At 45.9% G+C, this 25,556-nt stretch overlaps 1 protein-coding gene across 5 annotated transcripts in view; it reads left to right on the top strand.

Annotated features, from left to right (window-relative positions):
• TLR8 (toll like receptor 8) overlaps positions 1–25,556 on the top strand; it is a 46,068-nt gene that overhangs the window by 7,696 nt on the left and 12,816 nt on the right. For all 5 annotated transcript variants that reach the window (XM_070784738.1, XM_019956418.2, XM_019956419.2 and 2 more), the window contains 3 exons: positions 5,840–17,717; positions 17,887–19,116; positions 21,114–21,210. In XM_070784738.1, coding sequence (XP_070640839.1) covers positions 5,846–8,947 — 3,102 coding nt within the window. In that variant the 5' untranslated portion in view covers positions 5,840–5,845 and the 3' untranslated portion in view covers positions 8,948–17,717; positions 17,887–19,116; positions 21,114–21,210. The remainder of the gene's footprint in view (positions 1–5,839; positions 17,718–17,886; positions 19,117–21,113; positions 21,211–25,556) is intronic.

Here is a 25,556-nt window from a genome sequence, read left to right as displayed (position 1 = left end):
CAGTCACTCATTTGTGTCCGAGTCTTTGTGACCCCGTGGACTCCAGCACCCCAGGCTTCCCTGTCCATCACCATCTTTCGGAGTTTGCTCAAACTTATGTCCATTGAGTCTGTGACGCCATTGAAACATCTCTTGCTCTGTCGTGCCCTTCTTCTCTTGCCCTCAGTCTTTCCCAGCATCAGGGTCTTTTCCAACAAGTCGGCTCTTTGCATCAGGTGGCCAAAATAGTGAAGCTTCAATATTCAGGCAAGTGTCAAAGGGCTCTTCTTGTGGTCTCCAGCGCCACCTAGAGGCTTTTCTCCTCAATTGCTCAGTGTTGTGTGATAATTGAGTTTGGAATCAGATGTTGAGGAATTAACTTGAGGCTAGGGAGGCTGCACTGGAGAAGGCAATGGCACCCCACTCCGGTACTCATGCCTGGAAAATCCCATGGATGGAGGAGCCTGGTAGGCTGCAGTCCATGGGGTCGCTATGAGTCAGACATGACTGAGCGACTTCACTTTCACTTTTCACTTTCACGCATTTGAGAAGAAAATGGCAACCCACTCCAGTGTTCTTGCCTGGAGAATCCCAGGGACGGGGGAGCTTGGTGGGCTGCCGTCCATGGGGTCACACAGAGTCAGACACGACTGAAGCGACTTAACAGCAGCAGTAGCAACAGCAGGGAGGCTGCACAGCACCATCCTGTCCTGGGGACACCCCCACCCCACCCCACCCAAGCACCCACATAGAAATGTCTCACCTACTAACAGTACTCTGTGTACTGCATGCAGGGAAGAGTCTGCAACCAGCTTGCCTTGCCACCTGTTCCCCAAGAGACTTTTTAAAAATATATTTTAAAATTATTTATTAATCTATTAACAGGAAGCTGATAGGCACTACCTCAGCCAGGTGATCAAGCTCTGCACCAACAGTGGAAGTCATGTATGTGCCATTGCTCAGCTGTGACTTAAGTGGCCTTTGACCTTTGTGATTGCCCTCCCCCAAACCCATTACCCCAGTCTAATCCTGACAAAGACATCAGACACATCCCAACTGAGGGACAGTCTACATGACCATCCCCATTCCCATCATTTTCTCCCTAGTACTTTCCACCGTCTAACATACTGCTCCAAATGGACAGATATTTTCATCTGTTTTGTTCATTGCTATATTTCCCCCAATTAAGTATATGCTTAGTAAATATTTTTGAATGAATAAATGAATGTAGAGTTACCTTTTCCTTTTTAATGGCTGTATAGTATTCCATTTATGACTATAGCATCCTGCTTTATTTAACCAGAACACGACTCATAGGCATCTAGATTATTTCAAATCTTTTGCTATTGCTGACGGCCCTGCATGGCATATCCTTGTAGATAGGCATTTGTGTATGTGAAGGTCTCTCTTGTGGTCTACTTCTAGAATTGAAATTGTTAAGTTCTAAGTATGTCTCTCTAATTTTGATAGATATTACAAATTTCTCTCCACCTTAGAGGTGGCCCTAATTTAGACCCCTCCAAGTAGGAAATGGCAACCCACTCCAGTATTCTTGCCTGGAGAATCCCATGAATGGAGGAGCCTGGTGGGCTACAGTCCACAGGGTCGCAAAGAGTCGGACACGACTGAGTGACTTCACTTTCACTTAAGTAAAATATAGGAATACTTGATTCCCCACAGCCTCACCTACACAGTAGAACCAGGGAAAAATACCTCTCCTGAAGGTCTGTGCCCTCTTGCCAGAGACTACTGTAGAATAATGAGCATGGCACCACCCTGCTTGCATTGCTCCTCAGATCAAGATCAAAATCCACACTCATGGATTCTTACATCCGTGACTTTCTTTTGGTCCCTTACAGTCACATGCTCATTCAGATGAGATTTGAGAAATGTCTGCTGATGGTAGTGACATGGAGGTGCTGAGGATCTCTGTCCACATTGTCTCTCACATGGCCTTCCAGTCCTCTTGGCCCTACTTCTTATTCTGAGTCCTGCTGTTGCAAGCAGTTCCCCACAGGTTTCAGTGGGCTTTGAGGATTTGAAACCTGCTGTGCTTTGTCTCTGGCCCACACCATTACCCCTCTTGTTTGCTGTCCAGGGCTCCTGTGGCGGCACCATGTGGGAAACTCAAAGGAATGCTCGCAGGGCCTTTTCATATGCTGAGACATTCTTTTGACATCTTTCTGTCTTCTTCATGCCAAAGCAACCTGAAAATCCCAGCTCGAGTTTCACTTCCTCAGGGAAACCTTTCCCAGCCTCCATGAAGAGGTGAAATCCTCCTGTTTTAAGGCTCTTCTAGTCTCACTTCTTTGTGTCATAACTGAGTTCTTGTAATGTGGTTGTGTTTCATCTATGTCTGTGAGTTAACTAATAATCTGTGCGTGCGTGCCTTCTAAATTGTTTCAGTCGTGTCCAACTCTGTGCAACCCCATGGACTGCAGCCTGCCAGGCTCCTCTGTCCATGGGATTCTGCAGGCAAGAATACTGGAGTGGGTTGCCATTCCTTGCTCCAGGAGATCTTTCCGACCCAGGGATCAAACCCGCGTCTCTTATGTCTCCTGCATTGGGAGGTGGGTTCTTTAACACTAGCACTGCCCCCACCCCAAGGCACCTACTAGCTAGGAAAGGACAAGGAAGAGTCAGGAAGTGACTTCCAAATCTAGCGATGTTCACACTTGAAAGTCACATAGGCTGAGATCTGCCTAGGTGGCAAGCAAACACAGTATTGCCTGGGTCACCTACCCAAGCTCCTTGCTTCTCCAAGGTTCATTACCCTCCTGGCACATGGTCTTTCCCAACAGAGACGTTGAACTTGGAGACCTGGGGTGGAGTCCGCAAAAGCTGCATATTTTGAAAACATGAAGCATCTTTTCACAGATGTTTTCTAGATGTATTAGTTTTCCATTGCCGCATAACAAATAACTCCCATGTTTAAACCCTTCAAACAATGCTCATTTATTAGCTTACATTTCTGGGCATTAGAGATTGGGTGGGCTTAAGTGGATTCTCTGCTCTAGGTCTCGTGAGACTCAAGTCAAGGTGTTGGCCAGCTGGACTCTTATCACTAGGTTCTGGCTTAGGAGTCATTTCCAAGGTCATTTGGGCTGTCCCTCAATTTCAGTTCTTTGGGTTGTCAAATCAGGACCCCCATTTCCTTGCTGTCAACAGGGAGCCACTCTCAGCTTTCACAGGATGCCTACATTCCTTGCCAGGGACCCACCCCTCCAGCTTCAAGTCTGCAATGATGTGTCCATTTCTTCTCCTGGAGAAAGAAATGGCAACCCACTCCAGTATTCTTGCCTGCAGAATCCCTTGGACAGAGGAGCCTGACAGGCTACACTCCATGGGGTCACAAAGAACTGGACATGACTGAAGCGGCTTTGGCATGCACATATGATTAGATTAGGCCCATCTAGATAATCTTTTTGCCACATAATGTAATTACAGGAGTAATGCCAGGGGGCAAAGGTCATAGGGATCGCCTTAAAATTCTACCTACCCCATGTAAAGCCAGGCTTTCTTTCAGTAAAAGCTAAACATTAAACAGTGGTACCTTGATGGTGCTGTATTTGGAAGTAACTACAGGTAACTGAAAATGCCTGCAAGTTCTGTTCCACTTTAACTTCCGTCTCGTAAGGAGCTGGCTTTTCCTTGGCTCTTATGAATGGGCAATAATTATTGATCCTCAGATTTCTCAACATCCATATGAAAGTTTTTTATATTGTAGTAAGGGTACAGTAGTGACTGTTGGGAGAAGGCAATGGCACCCCACTCCAGTACTGTTGCCCGGAAAATTCCATGGATGGAGGAGCCTGGTAGCCTGCAGTCCGTGTGGTTTCGAAGAGTCGGACACGACTGAGCAACTTCACTTTCACTTTCCACTTTCATGCATTGGAGAAGGAAATGGCAACCTACTCCAGTGTTCTTGCCTGGAGAATCCCATGGATGGAAAAACCTGGTAGGCTGCAGTCCATGGGGTCACATAGAGTCGGACATGACTGAGGCGACTTAGCAGCAGCAGCAGCAGTGACTGTTAGTTCACTAACCCTAAATTTTAGGAGAATTTAAAAAGAGAGCACGTACTTGGTATAACTCACACTAAGGAGATGAGTTGGATTTTAGTGAAAAATACAGTTTAGTAAAGATTGGTCTCCACACCCAGTGAAATACGATTTTGAGAGTTTTTTTGCTTTTTTTTAACTATAACCCTTGATCATACCAATCACATTAATCTTTTCATTGCTTTGTATAATTACGAAAATAATATTTTCAGCCCCCTGTTAAGGAAGAATCACAGAAAGTGAGACACTCTACTAAACATTATAGAGTACGTACAAAAACATTAAATGTCATGCCCACAAAAGTTTACAAAAGCAAAAGAATGGCTATTAATACCAGTGTTTGTATGATAAGAGATATATAAGTGGTAGCCTCCCTACAAAAAACTTTTTGAGTGTTGTCTACATTTGAAGATATATTCTAACATAAAGATTTCAAAATGATATTGTGTAGCATGATGGTGAAAGGTTGTTGAATCATGCGAATACACCGGGATTCTTGGCCCCACACCGGGATTCTTGGCCCCCGGAGGAGAAGAATTCAATCCGGGGCCAGAGACGAGGCTTGATCACTCAGAGCTTTTGTGTAATAAAGTTTTATTAAAGTATAAAGGAGATAGAGAAAGCTTCTGACATAGGCATAAGAAGGGGGCAGAAAGAGTACCCGCTTGCTAGTGTTAATAATGAAGTTATATAATCCAAAGAATATCTGGAGGTTGTAAAGACTTCATCAGACCTACTCCCATAATTTACATTTTAAGATAACATGGTCCTCAGGCAAGATACATCCTTGTAAAGATCAGGTCTACTCCCATAATTAACATTTTAAGATAACAGAAGGTTGAATCCAAAGACTGTCCTTAGGCAGAATACATGATTGTTATATAATCCTAAGGAATGTGGAGAAAGAAAAAAAATTTGTCCTTTCTTCCTCCTTGAGAATTCCAGACCCCTCTCTCCTTGGGGACCCCTAGACTCCCTATCAACCTGCCTAGGAAATGGCTCTCTCAATGGTTAGTGGTTAAAAGCACCATGTTGGAATCTGATGGACTCGTCTCACCTCTGCAGTGTATTATCCTTCTGAAAATTAGTTAAGTCTCTGAGTTGGAGTCTCACTTACAACCTATGGATAATAATGGAACCTATTGCATTGTAGGGAGCATAAACATGGGTGGGAAAATGTTCATGTTTAGCATAACACGTGACACTTTGCTATTATTATAAACCGAAAGTGTCCACTTTCCTGTCATGCTGGGACATGAGAGAATTTGATACATACCATCATAGAGGTATAGACAGATTGTGGGAAATATCAATAAAATATATGGTTGTGTAGATAAGGTAGAGAGACTCTGGCTTGGAAATCTTGAAGGATGGCCTAGTAGAAGCTGGATCTGGACTCTCCTTGGGGCTGGCCAGCATTTCCTTGAGTTATGCTAATAGACTGAAGCAACAGACATATACCTTGCTCTGCTATAGGTCTGGCATGAACCATAGCCAGGATCCAACATCAGGCCCCCTGTGATGGTGGGGCATCTTGCTGTGTGCTTCTGCCAAAGCTTTCCATGTTTTCTTGTCATCACATCTCAGATAACTTCATCTTTTGCTTCTTTGAACATCAAGAAACTGAACAGGGTGAAAAACTAAAACCATTCTGAACTTACTGCAATTTCTTTAACCGTTCAGAGAACTCCTACTTCAGAACTCATTCAAAGTATGGTCAAAGCACTGCGAATTTCATCCTGAAATGCCTAGAAAATACTGCCAGTCTAACATTGTGACTCTACTTTGATTTTCCTTAGGAAAACATGACCCTTCACTTTTTGCTTCTGACATCGCTTTTCCTGCTCATCTCTGATTCCTGTGAGTTCTTCACTGAAGCCAGTTATCCCCGAAGCTATCCTTGCGATGTGAAAAACGAAAATGGCTCTTTTATTGCAGAATGTAATGGTCGTCGATTACAGGAAGTACCCCAAACAGTGGACAAAGATGTGACGGAAGTAGACCTGTCTGATAATTTCATCACACGGGTAACGAATGAATCCTTTCAAGGGCTGCAAAATCTGACTAAAATCAACCTGAACCATAATGCCAAGTCCCAGAGTGGAAATCCTGCTGTAAAGAAAGCTATGACTATTACAGACGGGGCATTTCTCAACCTCAAACACCTAAGGGAGTTGCTGCTGGAAGACAACCAGTTACAACAAATACCAGCTGGTTTGCCAGAATCTTTAAAAAAACTTAGTCTAATTCAAAACAACATAATTACGTTAACGAAAAAGAACACTTCTGGACTTGGGAACCTGGAAAGTCTCTATTTGGGCTGGAACTGTTATTTTGCTTGTGATAAAAAATTTACCATAGAAAATGGAGCATTCCAAAACCTTACCAAGTTGAAGGTGCTGTCATTATCTTTTAATCCCCTTCACAGCGTGCCACCAAGTCTGCCAAGCTCGCTAACAGAACTCTACCTTAGTAATACCCATATTGGAAACGTCAGTGAAGAAGACTTCAAGGAACTGAGCAATTTAAGAGTACTAGATTTAAGTGGAAACTGCCCGAGATGTTTTAACGCTCCATTTCCCTGTGTACCTTGCCAAGGAGATGCTTCAATTCAGATACACCCTCTTGCTTTTCAAACCCTCACCCAACTTCGCTACCTAAACCTCTCTAGCACTTCGCTCCGGAAGGTTCCTGCCAGCTGGTTTGACAACATGCACAATCTGAAGGTATTGGATCTTGAATTCAACTATTTAATGGACGAAATAGCCTCGGGGGAATTTTTGACAAAATTGCCCTCCTTAGAAATACTTGATTTATCTTACAACTATGAACTGAAAAAATATCCTCAGCACATTAACATTTCCAAAAATTTCTCGAAGCTTATATCTCTCCAGATGTTGCATTTAAGAGGTTATGTGTTCCAGGAACTTAGAATGGAAGATTTCGAGCCCCTGCGGCACCTCTCAAATTTAACGACTATCAACTTGGGCGTTAACTTTATTAAGCAGATTGATTTTAGTATTTTCCAATGGTTCCCCAACCTGAAAATCATTTACTTGTCAGAAAACAGAATATCACCCTTGGTCAGTGATACCGAGCAACATGATGCAAATGGGACCTCTTTCCAAAGTCACATCCTGAAGCGACGCTCAGCCGATATTCAATTTGACCCACATTCGAATTTTTATCATAACACCCGTCCTTTAATAAAGACAGAATGTTCACGTCTTGGCAATGCCTTAGATTTAAGCTTGAACAGTATTTTCTTTATTGGGGTAAACCAGTTTAAAGATTTTGGCAACATTTCCTGTTTAAATCTATCTTCAAATGGCAATGGCCAGGTGTTAAATGGAACGGAATTTTCATGCTTGTCTGGTATCAAGTATTTGGATTTGACAAACAATAGACTAGACTTTGATGACGATGCTGCTTTCAGTGAATTGCCATTGTTAGAAGTTCTCGATCTCAGCTACAATGCGCACTATTTCCGAATAGCAGGGGTAACGCACCGTCTAGGATTTATTGAACATTTAACTAACCTGAGAGTTTTAAACTTGAGCAACAATGACATTTTTACTTTAACAGAAACACAACTGAAAAGCGCGTCCCTGGGAGAATTAGTTTTCAGTGGGAACCGCCTTGACCTTCTGTGGAATGCTCAAGATGTCAGGTACTGGCAAATTTTTCAAAATCTCACCAATCTGACCCGGCTTGACTTAGCCCGTAATAACCTTCGGCATATCTCCAGTCAGGCCTTCCTTAACTTGCCCAGGACTCTCACTGACCTATATATAAATGATAACATGTTAAATTTCTTTAACTGGTCATTACTGGAATACTTCCCTCACCTCAGATTGCTTGACTTAAGTGGAAACCAGCTGTTCTTTTTAACCAATAGCCTATCTACATTTGCATCTTCTCTTGAGACGCTACTGCTGAGTCGAAACAGAATTTCCCACCTGCCGTCTGATTTTCTTTCTGGAGCCAGCAGCCTGATACACCTCGATTTGAACTCCAACCAGCTCAAGATGCTCAACAGATCCACATTTGAAACGAAGACCGCCACCAAGTTAACTGTTTTGGAACTAGGGGGTAACCCTTTTGACTGTACCTGTGACTTAGGAGATTTTCTAGAATGGATGGACAGAAATCTGAACGTCAGGGTTCCCAGACTGACCGATGTCATTTGTGCCAGTCCTGGGGATCAAGAAGGCAAGAGCATTGTGAGTCTAGACCTCAGCACTTGTGTTTCAGATACCATTGCAGCCATATTCTGTTTCTTAACCTTTTCTGTCACCATCTCAGTGATGCTGGCTGCCCTGGCCCACCACTGGTTTTACTGGGATGCTTGGTTTATCTACCATGTGTGCTTAGCTAAGGTCAAAGGCTACAGGTCTCTGTCCACATCCCAGACTTTCTATGATGCTTACATTTCTTATGACACCAAAGACGCTTCTGTCACGGACTGGGTGATCAATGAATTGCGCTTCCACCTGGAAGAGAGTGAGGACAAGAATGTGCTCCTGTGTTTAGAGGAAAGGGATTGGGACCCGGGTCTAGCCATCATCGACAACCTCATGCAGAGCATCAACCAAAGCAAGAAAACAATATTTGTTTTAACCAAAAAATATGCCAAAAACTGGAATTTTAAAACGGCATTCTACTTGGCCTTGCAGAGGCTAATGGAGGAGAATATGGACGTGATTGTCTTTATTCTGCTGGAGCCAGTGTTGCAGCATTCGCAGTATTTGAGACTGCGGCAGAGGATCTGCAAGAGTTCCATCCTCCAGTGGCCTGATAACCCCAAGGCGGAAGGCTTGTTTTGGCAGAGTCTGAAAAATGTCGTCCTAACAGCCAACGATTCACGGTATAACAACTTGTATGTCAATTCCATTAAGCAATACTAACTGATGTTAAGCCAGGGGTCACAGGCATAGTCAAAATGCACAGCAATGCTCCTTTTGTTCTTAGCTGTCACTTGCTGTATAACAGAGTACTCCAAACTTAATGGCTTAAAATGATACACTTTGTTGTGTCATCATCTCTGTGGACCAGGAGTCCGGGCTTGAGTTCTGGCTCAGGGCCCCTCAAAGGCGGTAATCTCTCTGTCAGCCAGGGCCACAGGCATCTGCTACGGTTAGCATCCACTTCAGAGCCTACATTTGTGTGGTGGTTTTCAGGACTGAGTTCTCCCTGGGCTGCTGGCCCAAGGCTACCCTCAGTTCGTGGCCACATGGACGGACCCTTGCCCGTGGCAGCTCGCTTCAGCAAAGCCAGCAAGAGAGACAGGTTGCTGACACAATGGAAGTCGCCATCTTTGTAATCCAATCAGGGAAGTGATAACCCCTCACTCTGGCCATATTCTGATTGTTAGAAGTAAATCAGCGGCCCTGCCAGCTCCATGGGAGTGATCACCTCAGTCCCGGGAAAGTAGTCTATGACCAAGGTGGGCAGTCATGGTAAGCTCGCTCAGCCTGCCATCTCGGTCGTAAATGGTGAACACCAGGAGCAGGGATCACTATGGCCATCCTGACAGTTGGCCTGCTCTGCCTTCTTTTCAGTATCTCAGGACTTTTGTGACTGTAAGAGTTCTGATGTTAAGTTGCTGTTTAGATTTATCATATATCCATGGCTATTTGGTTATATTATGTTATGGTTGCATTAGTCCTTTTATAATTACTTTTTATAAACACTGGCTATAATATTTTACTTCTAAGATTTAGATACCATTTAAAGGCTAAGATGGATGGTAGTTAAGTTTTTTTGTTTGTTTGTTTGCTTCTTAACCATTTTTTAAGTGTGCAGCTAAATTAGAAGCATTTGGAGTTATCTGTCAATCACCATTGCTGTAAATCATGAAGTTAATTATTAAAATGCTTCATTTCACATCATGAGCATATAATAAATACACAGGGAAGTAAATCTGTAATAAAATAAATTACCTGAATGTCCATTGACAGATGAATGGATAAAGAAGAGGCAGTACATATATACAATGGACTCAGCTATAAGAAAAAGAATGAAATAATGCCACTTGCAGCAACATGGACGGACCTAGAAATTATTGTACTGAGATATCACTTATATGTGGAATCTGAAATATGACCCAAAGGGATCCATCTGTGGAGCAGAACCAGACTCATTGACATCGAGAACAGACTTGTGTTTGCCAAGGAGGGTGGGAGGAGATGGACTGGGAGTTTCGGGTTAGCAGATGCAAACTATTACATCTAGAATAGATGGACAACAAAGTCCTACTGTAAGGCACAGGGAACTATATTCAGTGTCCTGGGATAAACCATAATGGAAAAGAATATGAAGAAGAGTGTATATATGTATATAACTGTCACTTTGCTGTATACAGAAATTAACATGACATTGTAAATCAACTATAGTTCAATTTTAAAAATAAGTAAAACCTCAGTTCAGTTCAGTCACTCAGTTGTGTCTGACTCTTTGTGACCCCATGAATCGCAGCATGCCAGGCCTCCCTGTCCATCACCAACTCCCAGAGTTTACCCAAACTCATGTCCATCGAGTCAGTGATGCCATCCAGCCATCTCATCCTCTGTCGTCCCCTTCTCCTGCCCCCAATCCCTCTCAGCATCAGGGTCTTTTCCAATGAGTCAACTCTTCGCATGAGGTGGCCAAAGTATTGGAGTTTCAGCTTTAGCATCAGTCCTTCCAATGAACACCCAGGACTGATCTCCCTTAGGATGGACTGGTTGGATCTCCTTGCAGTCCAAGGGACTCTCAAGAGTCTTCTCCAACACCACAGTTCAAAAGCATCAATTCTTCAGCACTCAGCTTTCTTCACAGTCCAACTCTCACATCCATATATGACCACTGGAAAAACCATAGCCTTGACTAGACAAACTGACCTTTTCCAGTCCTGTGGCCACTGCTGAGTTTTCCAAATTTGCTGGCACCAAAGTAAAACCTAAGGGGATTAAAAGATAAAATTACCACCAACACTGGGTTTTTGGAGAATCCTTAGGGAAAAAGAAAACCTTTAATAGATATCAAAGGTGGAAAAGTTTTCATGAAATGTGTACAATTGTTAACATAGAAATTAATTCTATCTTTACTTCCTATTCCCTGGGGATTGGACTTCCCTGGTAGCTCAGATGGTAAAGCGTCTGCCTGCAATGCAGGAGACCTGGTTCGATCCCTGGGTCAGGAAGATCCCCTGGAGAAGGAAATGGAAACCCACTCCAGTACTCTTTCCTGGAAAATCCTATGGATAGAGGAACCTGGTAGGCCACAGTCCATGGAGTCCCAAAGAGTCAGACACGACAGCGATTTCACTTTCACTTACTTCCTATTCAGAAGACGTAAAATCAGGATGCATATGTATTGGTACCCTTTATGTAGTTCTCCTAAGTGAGACAGTGATGTCCCTCCCTACCACCTCTGCTAGCCCTTTGTTCCTCTGCATCTGTCCATAGGATCTTCTGTCCATTGCAGTATGAATCTTGAAGAGGTGCCTTATGAAATTGACCTGAAAATAACTGGAGATCATTAGAGCATAAGAAAATAAAATCCCTTTATGTCATCTATCTTCTTCAATTCACAATTTCTACTTAATGGACAGATGCTTTTTGAACAACCAATATGTACTGAGTCCTAAGGTAGGTTCCGAAATGCCCAATATCTATCAGCTGTTGAATGGATAAATAAAATGGGCTATCGCCATACACTGGAGTATTATCCAGCCTTAGAAAGGAATGGAGTACTGACACACAGGACAACATGGATGTGCCTTAGAAACCAGATGCTCAGTGAAAGATGCCAGTCACAAGAAACCACATGTTGTCTGATGCCATTTATAGGAAATGTCCAGAATAAGCAAATTCATAGAGACAGAAATTGGGTAAGTGGTTCCCCCAGGGCTGGGGGAGCCAAGAGAAGGTGGGAAGTGACTGCATGTGGTCACAGGATGTCTTGTTGGCTGCACAACTCTGTGAATCTCCTGACAGCCTTATTTCTCTTCTTTGCCATTTTTTCGGTGGCTTTTCCAGCATGGCCTCACCATGTCTGAAGCTCCTGGCATTTCTGTTCTACTCCTGAAGTCGTCTCTATCAGCTTAGTTTGGTCTTCCTCTTTTGGGGGGTAGCTGGTCAAGATTTGCCAAATCCCTGTTTGGCACTGATCTCTGGTGGTTGGCCTCTGTAAAGAACCCTGAACCACAGGAATTAGAATGCCCAGGTCTGATCATAGCAAATCACTCTGCATTTCTTTTTTTTATCCTTTTTAAAAAAATTTATTTGGCTGTATTGGTCTCAGTTATGACATGTGGGATCTAGTTCCCTGACCCCCGGTCAAACCTGGGCCCCCTGCCTTGGGAGCACCAAGTCTTAACCACTGGACCCCCAGGGAAGTTCCCGCTCCACCTTTCTGAGCATGATTCCTCATGTCTAGAATGAACTACGTGATCTCTATGTGATTTTCCAATATTACAACTGTATTCATTTCCTAGCATCACCAAAACAAAGTACTCCAAACTGGGTGGCTTAAAACAATCAAAGTTTATTGTCTCACAGTTCTGAGGGCTAGAAGTCTGAAATCTGGGTGTCTACGGGGCCATGGTTCCTCTGAAACTTGTAGCCGAGGGTCCTTCTTTGCCTTTTCTAGCTCCTGATGTTGCTGGCAGTCCTCAGAGTTCCTTGGCCCGTTGCTGCACCACTCTGGTCTCTGCCTCCATTGTTGCATGGCCACCTTCCCTCCCTGTCTCTCTGCTCTTATAAGGACATTAGTCCTACTGGAGTCAGGGTCCACCCCTCCTCCAACATGGCTGTGTTTTAACCGATAACATCTGCAGCAGCTCTGTTTCCAAATGAGGTCATAGTCTTCCTTTTTTGGAAGGAAGTAGTGTTTTATTTTTTTTTAATATTTACTTTTCTTATTTATTTTATTTGACTGCGCTCTTAGTTGTGGCATGTGGGATCTGGTTCCCTGACCAAGGATCAAACGCCAGCCCCCTGCATTGGGAACGTGGGGTCTTAACCATTGGACCACCAGGGAAGTCCCTCCAAATGAGGTCATACTCTGAGGTACTGGGAGTTATGACTTCAACATAAAATTTGGGAAGGACACAGTTCAACTCATAACAACAACTGTGGCCTTGCTTCTTTAGAAATTACTCAGAACTCTGTGAAAGTTGAAAATGCCCTTGTGAAAGGGAAAGTCATTTATGAATATTGGAAGAATAAAGGCAATTCCCCTCTCAGCCATTAATAAAGCTATAATAGTGATACGGCCAGGTTTCCACCCTCATTATCCTTGAACTTAAAGCCATAATGGTATCCATTATTTTCCGTGAGCACAAAAGAAGGTCGTGCAGTCATGTTCTCTTTCTGCCCTTGAATGGGAGAATTGGTCAATCCATGTCTCACTCAGCAATCACGGTGTAGTCTTGGAGGAACAAGGTGAGGGATAACTGGGTTTTGAACCAGAAGGGGCCATCACGGTACATCATCTGCCAATGACCCCAAAGAGAAAATGGTCTTTATAAATGTCCCTTCAGTGTGCGAAGAGATGAGAGGTACAGAGAGAAAAACCAAAACCCCACTTATGATAGCAGAATATTGCCATGGGGAAGCTCTTTATTTTTTTGAGCCTTTTCATTTCTAGTGAGTTGCATTTCTAGGAGAGAAAAGAAGACCCCTCTGTTTTCCCAGTCTTCCTCTCCTTTGACATTATACCTGGCCTATTTTAAGTATAACTCTATCTCAGTAATGATGATGCCAGAAACTCAGAGCTAATCAAGAGTGATCGATGTCTGGACTTGTAGGAGAAGCTCAGAGGCAGTTCCCCAAGGCAGACACCTGAGGCTCACTGTCGACTACTCCATCTTACTCCCATACCCAACCATTCGTCTAGCAGGGTTTTTTTTTTCCCCTTGGCTGTGCCGGGTCTTAGGTATGGCACGTGGGATCTAGTCCCCTGAGCAGGGATCGAACCCAGGGCCCCTGCATTGGGAGCAGAGTCTTAACCACTGGACCACCAGAGAAGTCCCCATCTAGCAGTCTTGACCTCTTAAATTTCTCTCCGATCCATCCTCAGTCTCTGTCTCCATCATCACCGTGCCTTATCCAAGCTATGAGCATCTCTTATTGGTTTGCTGGTATCTACTCTGATCCCTCCAGTTCAGTTCCAACAGCCAGTGATTTGTGTAAAAGGTGCAACTACTGAATTAAATTTAAAATCTTAATCCTAAACAAGGCACACAGGACTCTCTGTAATCTCCCATTGGCCTGCTCCTCCAGCCTCCTCTCTGTGCATCCCCGTAATTAGCCTTTGGTTCATGCTGAGAACACACCGAACCCTCTTGCCTCAGTACCTCCACACATGCTACTGCCCTGAGGTCCCTCCTCCTCCAGGCTTCAATTTCCTAACTCCTGCTCATCCTACAGGGAGAGGTTCACTTAGAGAGGCTGTTCCCTAACCTCCAAATCTCACCTCGACTATCATCTTAGCATTGATCACAAGTTTTATTGCGAAGACAACAGAGAAATGGATAGAGTGCTTTTAACACATGGGTCTTCCGTTAGACTGTGGCCTCTAGAGATGAGAGAAGGTTCCTTTCTGTCCATCATTGTGTCCCCAACATTTATTATCGTGCCTGACACACAGAGATTCTCAGGAAATACTTCTCAAGTGAGTGAATGAATGGATGCATGAATGAAAGTTCAGATAGATATGGGCAGGAGGGCCCACTGTCATATGTCACACCGCAGCACCTATGGGGGAGCTCCTTAACCCTCTGTTTCCCCCTTCCCCACTCACAGCAGCAAGCATGCCAGTTGTCCTTTGGGTCCTAGATAGCACCAGCCATTTTGGATGCTGTGGTGCTGAGTCCATGAGGCTCCGCGCCTGGACAGAAATCACTTGCCGCCTTCTTTGAAGGCGGGGCTGTGGTTCAGAGCAAGTGCAGCACAGACGAAGAAGAAGGCAAAGGGAGAACATTTATCAGTTCACTTGCCAGAATTTTCCAGAATTCCACTCTACATTTATTAAATGACTGCTCTAAGATTCTCTGTGCTTGGCACTCAGGAGGATACAGGTGTGAGTATGCTGTGGTATAAACGTGGAACAAACCTCTTTTTTTTTTTTTCCTCCCCAGTTTAAGGACAAAAGTGGGCAACTTTTTATAATCTATAGCCAACGGATAGAGACTTGGACTCTAGGAATTATTATGTTTTTTCCTTGATAGGTATAGCATATAAACTATGGGAGAGGGTGCGGTGGCATGTAGTAAGTAGAGATCAGGCTTGCTGCTAAACATCCTACGATGTAGAGGACACCCCTCCCCCAACAAAGAATTGTGAAAAATACTGGCAGTGCCAAGGTTGAGAAGCCCTGCCTCACACCTGTATTCCCCCAAGTGCTAAGCATGGGGTATCTTAGAGCAGTCGTTTAAGACAGGCAGAATGAAATTCTAGAAAGTGATCTGATAAATATGTTTATTACATAAATAATGCACACATTAGCCTTTCCAGAGATTTCCATGGTTTGTTTCCTGTTGGCAGTATCTTAAATGAATGTGTCCTAATGATGTTCGTTTGAGCAATGTTGAGAGGATATAGTTTGAGCGAACACCTACCGACTGAACCACCCAAGCTGTGACAGTTTGCCTTCTTCTGGTCTCCCTGCTCCTCCAGTTCCTCAGGATGGGTTTTTCACACCTTCCCAGCTTCCAGTGGTCAGAAGTATCATGTTTGGCCCTAATCTGAACACACAATCATGATTTTCTGATCATAGAACATGAATAATTACAAAAAGAAGGCTCATTTAAGTTGCAAGTGAACATGATCCAAAGCTCATGTGCTTTGATGCATGTGTCTCCCTATCTGCATTACCCTATCTTATATGTTTAAGGAAAAGTTCTTTCTGCCTGCAGCACTGCTGGTACATATGGAGCAACGAGGTGAGATGACTGCCCCTAGGATTGACCTCCACCAAGGGGTGTGATGCTTCCACGGGAGTCAATTACCAATTATTGCCACCAGGTGGCAGCCACGATCTACCAAAATCTCTCTCACAAGGATCTTGGGGTGTGGAATTCTTATTGTTTACTCAGACCTGGCTTCTCACCTGCCTGGGAAACAAATCCTCCTCCACCCACAGCCTCAGAACAAATGTGTTGAGACTAAGCAAGCTGATAGACGGCTGGATCAGTGCACATCAGAGAATAGGCTCTCCTAAAAAGAGCAGTTGGGGGCGTCAGGGGGGCATAACCCTACATGGTTTGTCCAGTCAGTTCTCGGTTTAATCAGTTTAGACAGGAACCAGTCAACTCAAGTGCAAGTTTTTCATTGGCTCCTGGTGATGTCAGATGAGGCTGGGAGAACTGGTTTTCTAGGTGTGGGGCCGCTTTCTTCCCTGAAACATCTAGAAAGTGCTGAGGCCTTTCACCTCCTGCCCAGCCAGGGCCTCCAGCTGTAACTGGATACTAAGCTTTTCTCAAACAGACACTTTATGAACAACAGGAAACCCCAGAAATTGAATGGAAAGTGGGAGTGAGAAAAATAAACTCAGCACCAGGGAGCCTCTCAGCTGAGGGTCTCCATGGGCACGTATGGCTCCAGGGTCCCAGCCCAGAGCTTCTGATGAACTGCTCTGGATGTAATATGGGCAGCTGGAGCTCTCAAAGATCCCCAGGTGATCCTGGTATTCTGCCAAGACAGAACCACTGTTAGATGTGAACCTTTGCTCCTGTGTTAATGAAATCCACTAACCAGATTCCTCATGCCTTGAGCTCGTTTGAAATAGAAGCCCAAGCTTAGGAAGGAACACTTAGTGCAGGGTCAGAGACATGGGAACCTGATTTAAATGGAACATAAAGGAAAGTCAGTTTTTTTCTCTCTCCAATTGCCTCCATTAACTGCTCCCCCCAAATACCAGCCTGCTATTTACTTTATCCATCTGTGAATGAAGGGATTGTATTCATATTGGCTGACCTTCAAATACTTCCAGGTTGTCTAAGAGGAAGCCATGTGGCACTTGGACTTTTGAGTGACCTGGCAGCTTGTTGGTGCCACATCTCTTTGAACCTTTGTGTTGGCAGGTGATGTCACCGTTTCCATATGTTGCCGAAACTCTGGAGCTGAAGGCTCCAGGCACAATTTAGGTCAAGTCTGTTTAAAGATTAGTACATGGGGCCACCACTGGAGGCAGTGATCTGGGTGAGCCCCAGGACACATCACTTTCACAGCCAAAAAAACGGTCGTCTAGCACCTTATGTTGATGGTTACATTTTTAAGCATGCGGTAAGGTCCCATGACTCTTTTGGATAGTTAGACTAACTGCCCTCTAGTCTAACTGCAGAACTGGGGGGCTGTAACATGGTCACGGGGTGTGCTGGACGGGCTAGATCCTTGGAGTATGTGACAAGCTGGCCTCACCTCCCTCTCACCAGGAGTGTGATCTTATGCAGGTTTATCACTGGCTTCAGGCTTCACCTTGCTCTTCTGTCTTCTAAAGCAGGGGCCCCCAACTTCCGGGATATAATGCCTGATTATCTGAGGAGGAGCTGATGTAATAATAATAGAAATACAGTGCATAATAAATGTTATGTGCTTGAATCATCCCCAAAGCATCCTTCTACCTCGGTCTGTGGAAAAACTGTCTTGCGTGAAACTGGTCCCTGGGGCCAGAAGGGATCCCTCCTCCAAGGTAATGCTAATCATGTTAGATGGTTTCTCTTAAAGAAATGGGATAAAGCTGTGATGTGCTGGGAATATTTAAACACGAGTGGGGGCCGGGAGGGGCATGGGAAGCACCCTGATTGGTAGTGTTTGCCTATTTCCATGATGTAAATGCTCCCACCATGGCTGATTTCCAGATACCAGTGGGACGTCACTGAATGTGGAATTGGGAAGAGATGTGTACCACCTAGGAGAAACCATCTTGTGGTGCCTTCCTAGAATGTCACAGATACTCACAAGAGGGTATGTCCTTGTCATCCCACCACCCCATCCCTGACCATACAAACACATATGCTGCCATGCTCTCAGTCACTCTGTGCAACCCCATGGACTGCAGCCCGCCAGGATCCTCTGCCAAGGGATTCTCCAGGCAAGAGTCCTGGAGTGGGTCCCCATGTCCTCCTCCAGGGGATCTTCCCGACCCAGGGATCAAACCCAGGTCTCCTGTGTCTCCTGCATTGACAGGTGAATTCTTTACCACTGAGCCACCCCATATAGCAACATAGGGCTTTAGTATTTTTTCTGGTACTTTCACATACACTCTCTCATTAAATTCTCAGGACAACACTGTGAGACGGGCAGGGTGGGTGTGATTTCTACTGTTTACAGATGTTATTTATAGGCTGGGAGAGTCTAGAACAAACTGCTCAAGGCCACACTGTAATCTATGAAATGGGTGCAGCAGGCAGAATAATGGCCCGCAAAGCTGTTCACAGCCCACTGCCTGGAGCCTGTGACTGTGAAGGTCATGTGCCAGAAGGGAATTGACGTTGCAGCTGGAATGAAGGTTGCTAGTCAGCTGACCTGAAAATAGGGACTCCTGAATTACCCAGATGAAGCCAATGTAATCACAAGCGTCCTTACAAGTCGAAGACGGAGGGAGAAGCAGAGGGAATGTAGCTAAAGGAAAAGGGCCAAAGAGAGGCTGCGTTGCTGGAGTTTTTTGCCTTTTTTTTTTCGTTTTAATTACCGTATTTATTTTTGGTTGTGCTGGGTCTTCGTTGCTGCGCAGGCTTTTCTCTAGTTGCAGCGATTGGGGGGCGTGGGGAGGGGGCTCAGAAACGCTGTTCTTTGTCACAGGTGTACAGGCTTCTAATTTCATTGGCTTCTCTTGTTGCTGAGCACTGGCTCTAGGCTCCCGGGCTTCAGGAGTTGCGGCACGTGGGCGCCGGGACTTAGTTCCGGGTTAGTTGCCCCCCACGGTGTGTGGGAGCTTCCCAGACCAGGGATGGAACCGGTGGCGTCTGCATTGGCCAGTGGATTCTCAACCCCTGGGCCACCAGGGAAGTCCCTACCTTCCTGTTTTTGCAGATGGAGGAAGGAGCTGCAAGCCAAAGAGTGCAGATGGCTTGTAGAAGCTGCAAGAGGTAAGAAAGCAGATTCTTCTCTAGCGTCTTCAGACAGAAACACAGCCCTCCAGCACCTTGACTGTGGCCCCGTGAGACCTATGAGGCACTTCTGATGTCCAGAGCCGTAAGAATACATTTGTGGTGTTTAAGCCACCGAAGTCATGTCATTTGTTACAGCAGCCATCGGAAGGGAATACAGTGGACTGGCTTCCACAGTCTGGGAGAGGCTTTTGTTTTTTTTCGCCTCTCACTCTTTCTATACCTTTGCTTTTACCCCTGAGTTTCCCGTAATACCTGGCTTTTAGCGTTTATGTAGGTCCGCAACCTTTTTGGCACCAGGGACTGGTTTCGTGGAAGACAGTTTTCTGACTGGAGAGGGGGCGGGATGGTTTCCGGATGATTCAGGCGCATTAGGTTTATCGTGCTTTGCTTCTAATCCAATGCTGCAGCTCATCTGACAGGTGGTACTGGTCCGTGAGCTTGGGGCCCTCTGGTTTACTGTATGGTTATAATTCTTGGCCTCCCTGTCCGTCTTCTCCCTAATCCCTGACAGCAAGATAGTTTGCTCCTCACTTTTGCATCACTTTCTGCCAGTGTGCTACTTTCCCCCAAGACCAGAGCATAGTAACTCGATTCAGAATGAATTAATGTGTGAATGAATGCTAGACTCTGATATTAGCAATATTACTGCACCTCATCATCACCAAGAATCATAGGGCTGGGCTGTCACAGCTTCACGACAGTTAAAAGCATCTCTTGGTAGTGTCTGGAGCTGCCTTCCTCCCATCCCCCACTTCCCTCAGTGCAGTCTGGGAGCTGCAGGAAAGATCAAGACTACCTACCCATCGGCCCCAGAAGTAGCTTGTCCCCCAGACCAGTGTGTGTCCTGTTGGGCAATCTGCAGAGAGGAAGGAAGGTTCTGGTTCCAGACATCGTGATGAATGAGTTATAGGAGCCCCAGACTCTGATGTCGCCATCTTTGTCTCAGCAAAGCTGATAATTGGATTTGAGCCTTTAGGCTAGTCACTTATTTACTCTGCCCTCATTTATCAAATGTGAGAAATGCCAGCTCTGTGTTTGGCTTACTTTCAAGGCTTTATAAAAAGGAGTAAAAGAGGTATGAACAGGTCTTAGCTACTGTCACACAGTTAATGCACTGAGAGCAGATGTGATCACGTGCTGAGAAAAGTCAGGGCTACGTAGGAAAGTTCACATTCACAGAGAAGTGAAAGTGAATTGCGTCACTTTCTGTCACGTGACATCCATGGGCCACTGATGAACTCACTGAGGCTGTGTTTCCTCCTGTGTGAGACGGAGAGAAAAGATGTGTCTCATTTATTGCTCGCTCCCAGTGTTGCCCACCCTGTTCTATGCCCTTCACAGTTATTTTTATTTTATAGTTACATGGCTTGTCAGTGTCAGAGTCAGGACAATTACAGGTTGGAAGTAAGCATGCTTTTTTTTTTTTTTCAGGCTAATTGCTTTCCAATGCTGTGGTGCTCTCTGCTGCACATCAAGGGGAATCCATCAGAATCCTATCTATGTCCCCTCCCTCTTGAGCCTTCCTCCCCCGCCCCCAACCCACCCCACCCCCCAGACTCGTGCATTCTTAGCAGCAGGAATGGTGTATGCAGTGGTCTGGAAGTGGAGGCAATGGAGAGGAATATGCATGAGGGATGAGGTACCCTTGTGACTGCCGGTCTGGGGACTTGCAGGAAGCAGAAGCATGCTGGTAAATAGCATACATTCGAAACATACTGGAAGGTTTAGACACAGGAGGTGATGTAGACACAGGTCAGAGAACTCTCCTGAGGGGCTGTGTGGAACAGGGCAGGCCTGGGCACGAGCACGACCTGGAGGAAGCTGTTCTGATGACACCCTAGGAGCACAATGATGAGGGGCTCTGGGAGCAGAGGCAGGGAAATGGGGAGAAATGGACAACTTGTGTGTGTGTGTGTGTGTGTGTGCACGTGCAAAGTCGTTTCAGTTGTGTCCGATTCTTTGTGACCCTATAGGTTGTAGCCCGCCCGGCTCCTCTGTCCATGGGATTTCCCAGGAAGAATACTGGAATGGTTTGCCATGCACTCCTCCAGGGGATCTTCCCAAGCCCAGGCAAGTCAAAATGATGAGTTTGGGTTACCATCTGCATATGGGGGGGGGGAGGAAAAGCTGCTGAGGCCTGATGACCTGGCCTTTCATTTTGGGGACCTCAGGCCTGTCTTGGGGTATCATCACCTACACACACTTAGCCTTTGAGCCCGCAGTGAACAGGATACATTTCTTCAGGAAGAAGAAATTCTTTGAGGAGATAAAAATTGATTTCACTTCCCGAAAAGAACAGCTGTCACTGGCTCTACATTCACTTATTTCTCAATTTGGATTTTTCCCCCTGAATATTCCAGTTTCCAGAGGTATTATCAGTTCTTTGATTGTGTTCCTTGTATGTAATTATATCATATGACAATAATTGTCAATTTCAGAGGAAAGAAACTATGCAGTTAAAACAAAATCAGAAAAAGAAAAAAAAAAAAAAAAAGGAGTGTTCTTCCAAATCTCTCGCAGAGTCTTCTCTTACACTTGGGAGGGGCCTGGGTAGTGGCCCACCTCAAGCCTGAATGCCTGGATTGAGATCCCAGCTCCCACTTTTTAGCCATGGGATTTGGACAAGTTAGGTGGCTCCTTTCTATAAAGGGTGTGTGTGTTGGTCGGGGGGGGGCGGGCGGTTAACAATGCTAGTTCTTACCTCATGCCTAACTCATTACCTTGTTCTAAAGATGAAATGAGCATTGCTTGAATTGGTCCCTGGCATGCTTGATAAGCAGCCCATATATGTCAGTTATCATATTCTTCAGACTTTCTACAATGATCCTGAATGACACTGAAGATCAGAAGCATCTATATAAGTTATATCATCTTTATTATTACTTCTCTGTTGTCACTGGGAATGAAGGTACCATCAGCTGACACTATGGTCACAAGGGTGGATTAAGCCTTTTGCTTGTCCTGGAAAGAAGGACTCATGGGCTGGTCCTCCCACATGGGGTTGTTGACTGAAAAAAAAAAAAAAAAAGAGAGGGAAAGCACAACCTAAAAGTTGAGAATTAGGTTTTATTCGGCGGGCAAACTGAGGACTTAGGCCCAGATCACAGCCTCTCACATCACTCTGCAGAAGTGCTCTCAAAAGGTAAGGGAGGAGCCAGGAAATACAGGAGTTAATGCAAAAATGCCGTCGTCAGCACGTCAAAAGATTACTGATAAAGAAAACCAGACATCTCTAGTTAATGAATTTGGTGCTTTCCTAAGTATGAGAAGATAAAAGAGTCTGGGCTCACTGAAATCATTCCTTTGATGTGCACCTCAGGGCCAGTATCCTGCTTGTCTCAAGCCTGAATTCCCTCAGTTGCACAGCTTGGGGCCGGCGCAGGGGCTTAGGGCTTGATGCTCGAAACTTCTTTTGTTTACTGATACAGGCTCCTGATAAACAGAGACCGATAAAAGATCAGAAATCTGTGCTGAGCCAGGCCACAGGGGAGAGGGGAAGACGACCTGATCTTTACCTGCCTTGGAAGAGAAACTCTCTGGATTCATCATCTTCCTACTTTCAGGGTTCAACTCTGCCCCAGAAGCATTCAGCAAACCTTATTCCCTCAGGGCTGATAGGTGTCTGTGTCCCAGAGATACAAACAGAAATAAAACCTAGGCCCGCCCCAAGGAAACAGGCCTGACAGGGAGCAAGCAGACAGATGGCAACAAGGGGAGCAATCGTAACAATGGAAGATTTTCCCGAGGCAGGGGGTGTGGGGAAACTGCCTTCTGCTTCAGGAAGTCAAAGCTTCACCCAGGAGGGCGCCATTTAAAGCCAAGTCTCTCAAATGGCTGAGAGGCAAGGAACTTTCTAGGGCCACAGAAATATTTTGTATCTCCAGCACCTGGGATGATGGAGACACTGGCGCACGTGGTCATCCACATCCACGGATGGAAACCTAAAATGAATGTGCTTTATTTGATGTAAATTCACTGTCCATCGAGTTGATTAGGAAGAGAAGTCTGCAAGGGCAGGCACGCTGCGGTCGTGTGAGCACGCTGCCTGGCGCATGGTGGCCTCTCCAAGCCGTTCTCTGCCCCACGAGAGCTGGAAGGTGCTGAGGGGTGAGGACAGAAACTTTCTGTGTCCCCAGGAGCTGGCTCTCCCTGGCTGCCCGTTCTCAATCCTGCCTTTGTGTGGCCACCAGAAGCCAGGACTGGGGCCAGCCTCTGCGGGAGGAGGAGCCTCGGCTCAATGCACATATCCCACAGGGCCTTAGGCAGTGCAGGGAAGTCTTTTGGCTCATTTGTCTTGACACACAGGAGCTGTGGATCTGATCGTGGGCGTGATTGGTGGACCAGCTCCAAGCCTCGCAGGCCTGTTTGTGCTGTTGGTGGCTCCCATCTGCTGGGCTGTCTGCAGCCTCCTCTGGGCTGCTGCCCCTGATGCCAGAGTTCTCTTTCCCCCTCCTCTCCTTCCCCTCCCCCTCCCTCCTCTTTCAGAGGACCCGGTGGGGCAGGGCTGGCAGGAGGCCCTGGGGGAGAACTGAGAGGCCTGAGACTGACTAAGGGCTCTTTGTGTGTGTGTGTGTGTGTGTGTGTGTGTGTGTGTGTGTGTGTGTGTGTCTGCCTGCCTGCCTGCCTGCCTGCCTGCCTGCCTGCCTGTGTTTGGGTGGATCTGGGTGGACAGACAGCTCTTCAGCTGTCTGGTGGACAGGTCTAAGTGTCCCTTCTCAGGGTACGATTGCCAGATCAACTCTCTGATGCCCCATTAAACTGGACTTTCAGATACACGAGGAATCACCTTTAAATTTAAATGTCTCGAAGACTGCATGAGATAACAGACTCCAAAAGCTATCTGTTATTTATCTGAAAGTCTAGTCTTGGAACACCCTGCTTTTTTAACCCGCTAAATGGAGCATCCATGCTGGGGTGTGGTGGGAAACAGTGGGGAAAAGGAGAAGATGGGTTTCCTTTAAGGCTACACAGGACACGGTCTTCACCAGGGCGTCAGAATCCTGTCAGTATCGGCAGTGATCATGGCGACTGTAGGGCAGGTGCGGGCAGCTTCTCTGCTGGGCTTCCCTGGAGGTGAACATACTGCCGGGAAAACCACAGTTGGCTGATGTCAGAAGGAACGAGCTGTGAAGATGCTCCGTTCTGTCTCCCACCCCCTACCTCCTCCTCTGTGCCACCCTTTTTCGTCTCCCAGGCCCTGAAGCCCACAAGGCCGCCAAGTGGGAGTCACTGGGGATCGTGGGCATAGATGAGAGGCAGAGAAGGAAGGTTCGATGCTGCCTGCACCAGCCTCACCTGTTTTCCCAGGCTCTCCCCTCATCCACTACCCACGTGGACCCCGCCCTGGTTAGAACTCCCACAGCCACGCTTCATTGGCATTTAACCCTCGGGGCAGGCACAGGAGAAGTCAGTGGAAAGTTACTTGCACATAAACGGACTGACGAATGATGAAACCCCAGGAAACCACGGCTCCTCCCCTGCGGGGGCACTGGGCTGGAGGCCAACTTGCTAGGCTTGGGATCTGCTTGTGGGCTCGCTACACACCCAGAGACCTTGGGCAAGTCGCTGGGCATCTGTCCTGTTCCTTCCCTTCTAAGTGGGATGCTGGCTGCCCTATCACACACTTGCTTGGCTGTCAGGAGGGCAGGAATGAGTGAGAAGATGTAAAAATAATAGCAGCAGCTAAACACGAAGCCTCTGCACCCGCATAAGCTTTTATCGTGGGCCAGCCTGGCCCCTGGGGCCTCCACTTAGAGAAACCCAACACGTGGATAACAGACACGCACATACACCATTACATGAATCCAGGGGCGGAATGTCCTGAAAATATAGTTCAGTCCACCGAACTGAAATGTGGTGCTCACACCTTACAAGGGAACCTCCAATACAGAACTGCTGTCCAGAAGGATGGCTCTGAACTGCACCTGTGCAGGGCTGGATAACTCAACTGTACTTGAGTTGCCTTCTAGAATGGAAGTCCGCTGAGGACCTGTTTACAGCCAGTTTGATTTTGGATTGTAAGAGCCATGGTTTGGAGAAGACTGTCCTCCTGCCCCTTTAAGAACTCAAGTTCCTTCAAGTGCAGCTAAGCAGGAAGTGCCCCTACACCTTCCTGAAGGCCTGTTTCACTTCCTTTCAAAGGTGTTTTCTTACTAAAGAAACCCCAAGTCCAAGGTCACATTTGATTTTTTTCAAATGCATACTCAGCTCCCATTTGTGTTGGTTTTATGAAGTTTTGGGGGGCAGGAAAGGGTACAAATAATATATATAGCTCTTTATATTTTTCAGTAGGCTTTATTTTTGAGAGCAGTTTTAGGTTCACAGCGAAACTGGGTGAAAGGCATGGAGATTTCCCATATACCCCCTGCCCCAACACACAGTAATACATAGTGTCCCCCACCATCCCCATAAAGAAT

This window comes from Bos indicus, chromosome X, assembly GCF_029378745.1.
Source record: "Bos indicus isolate NIAB-ARS_2022 breed Sahiwal x Tharparkar chromosome X, NIAB-ARS_B.indTharparkar_mat_pri_1.0, whole genome shotgun sequence".
Classification (NCBI taxonomy): domain Eukaryota; kingdom Metazoa; phylum Chordata; class Mammalia; order Artiodactyla; family Bovidae; genus Bos; species Bos indicus.
This window is presented reverse-complemented; position numbering and strand designations above follow the sequence as displayed.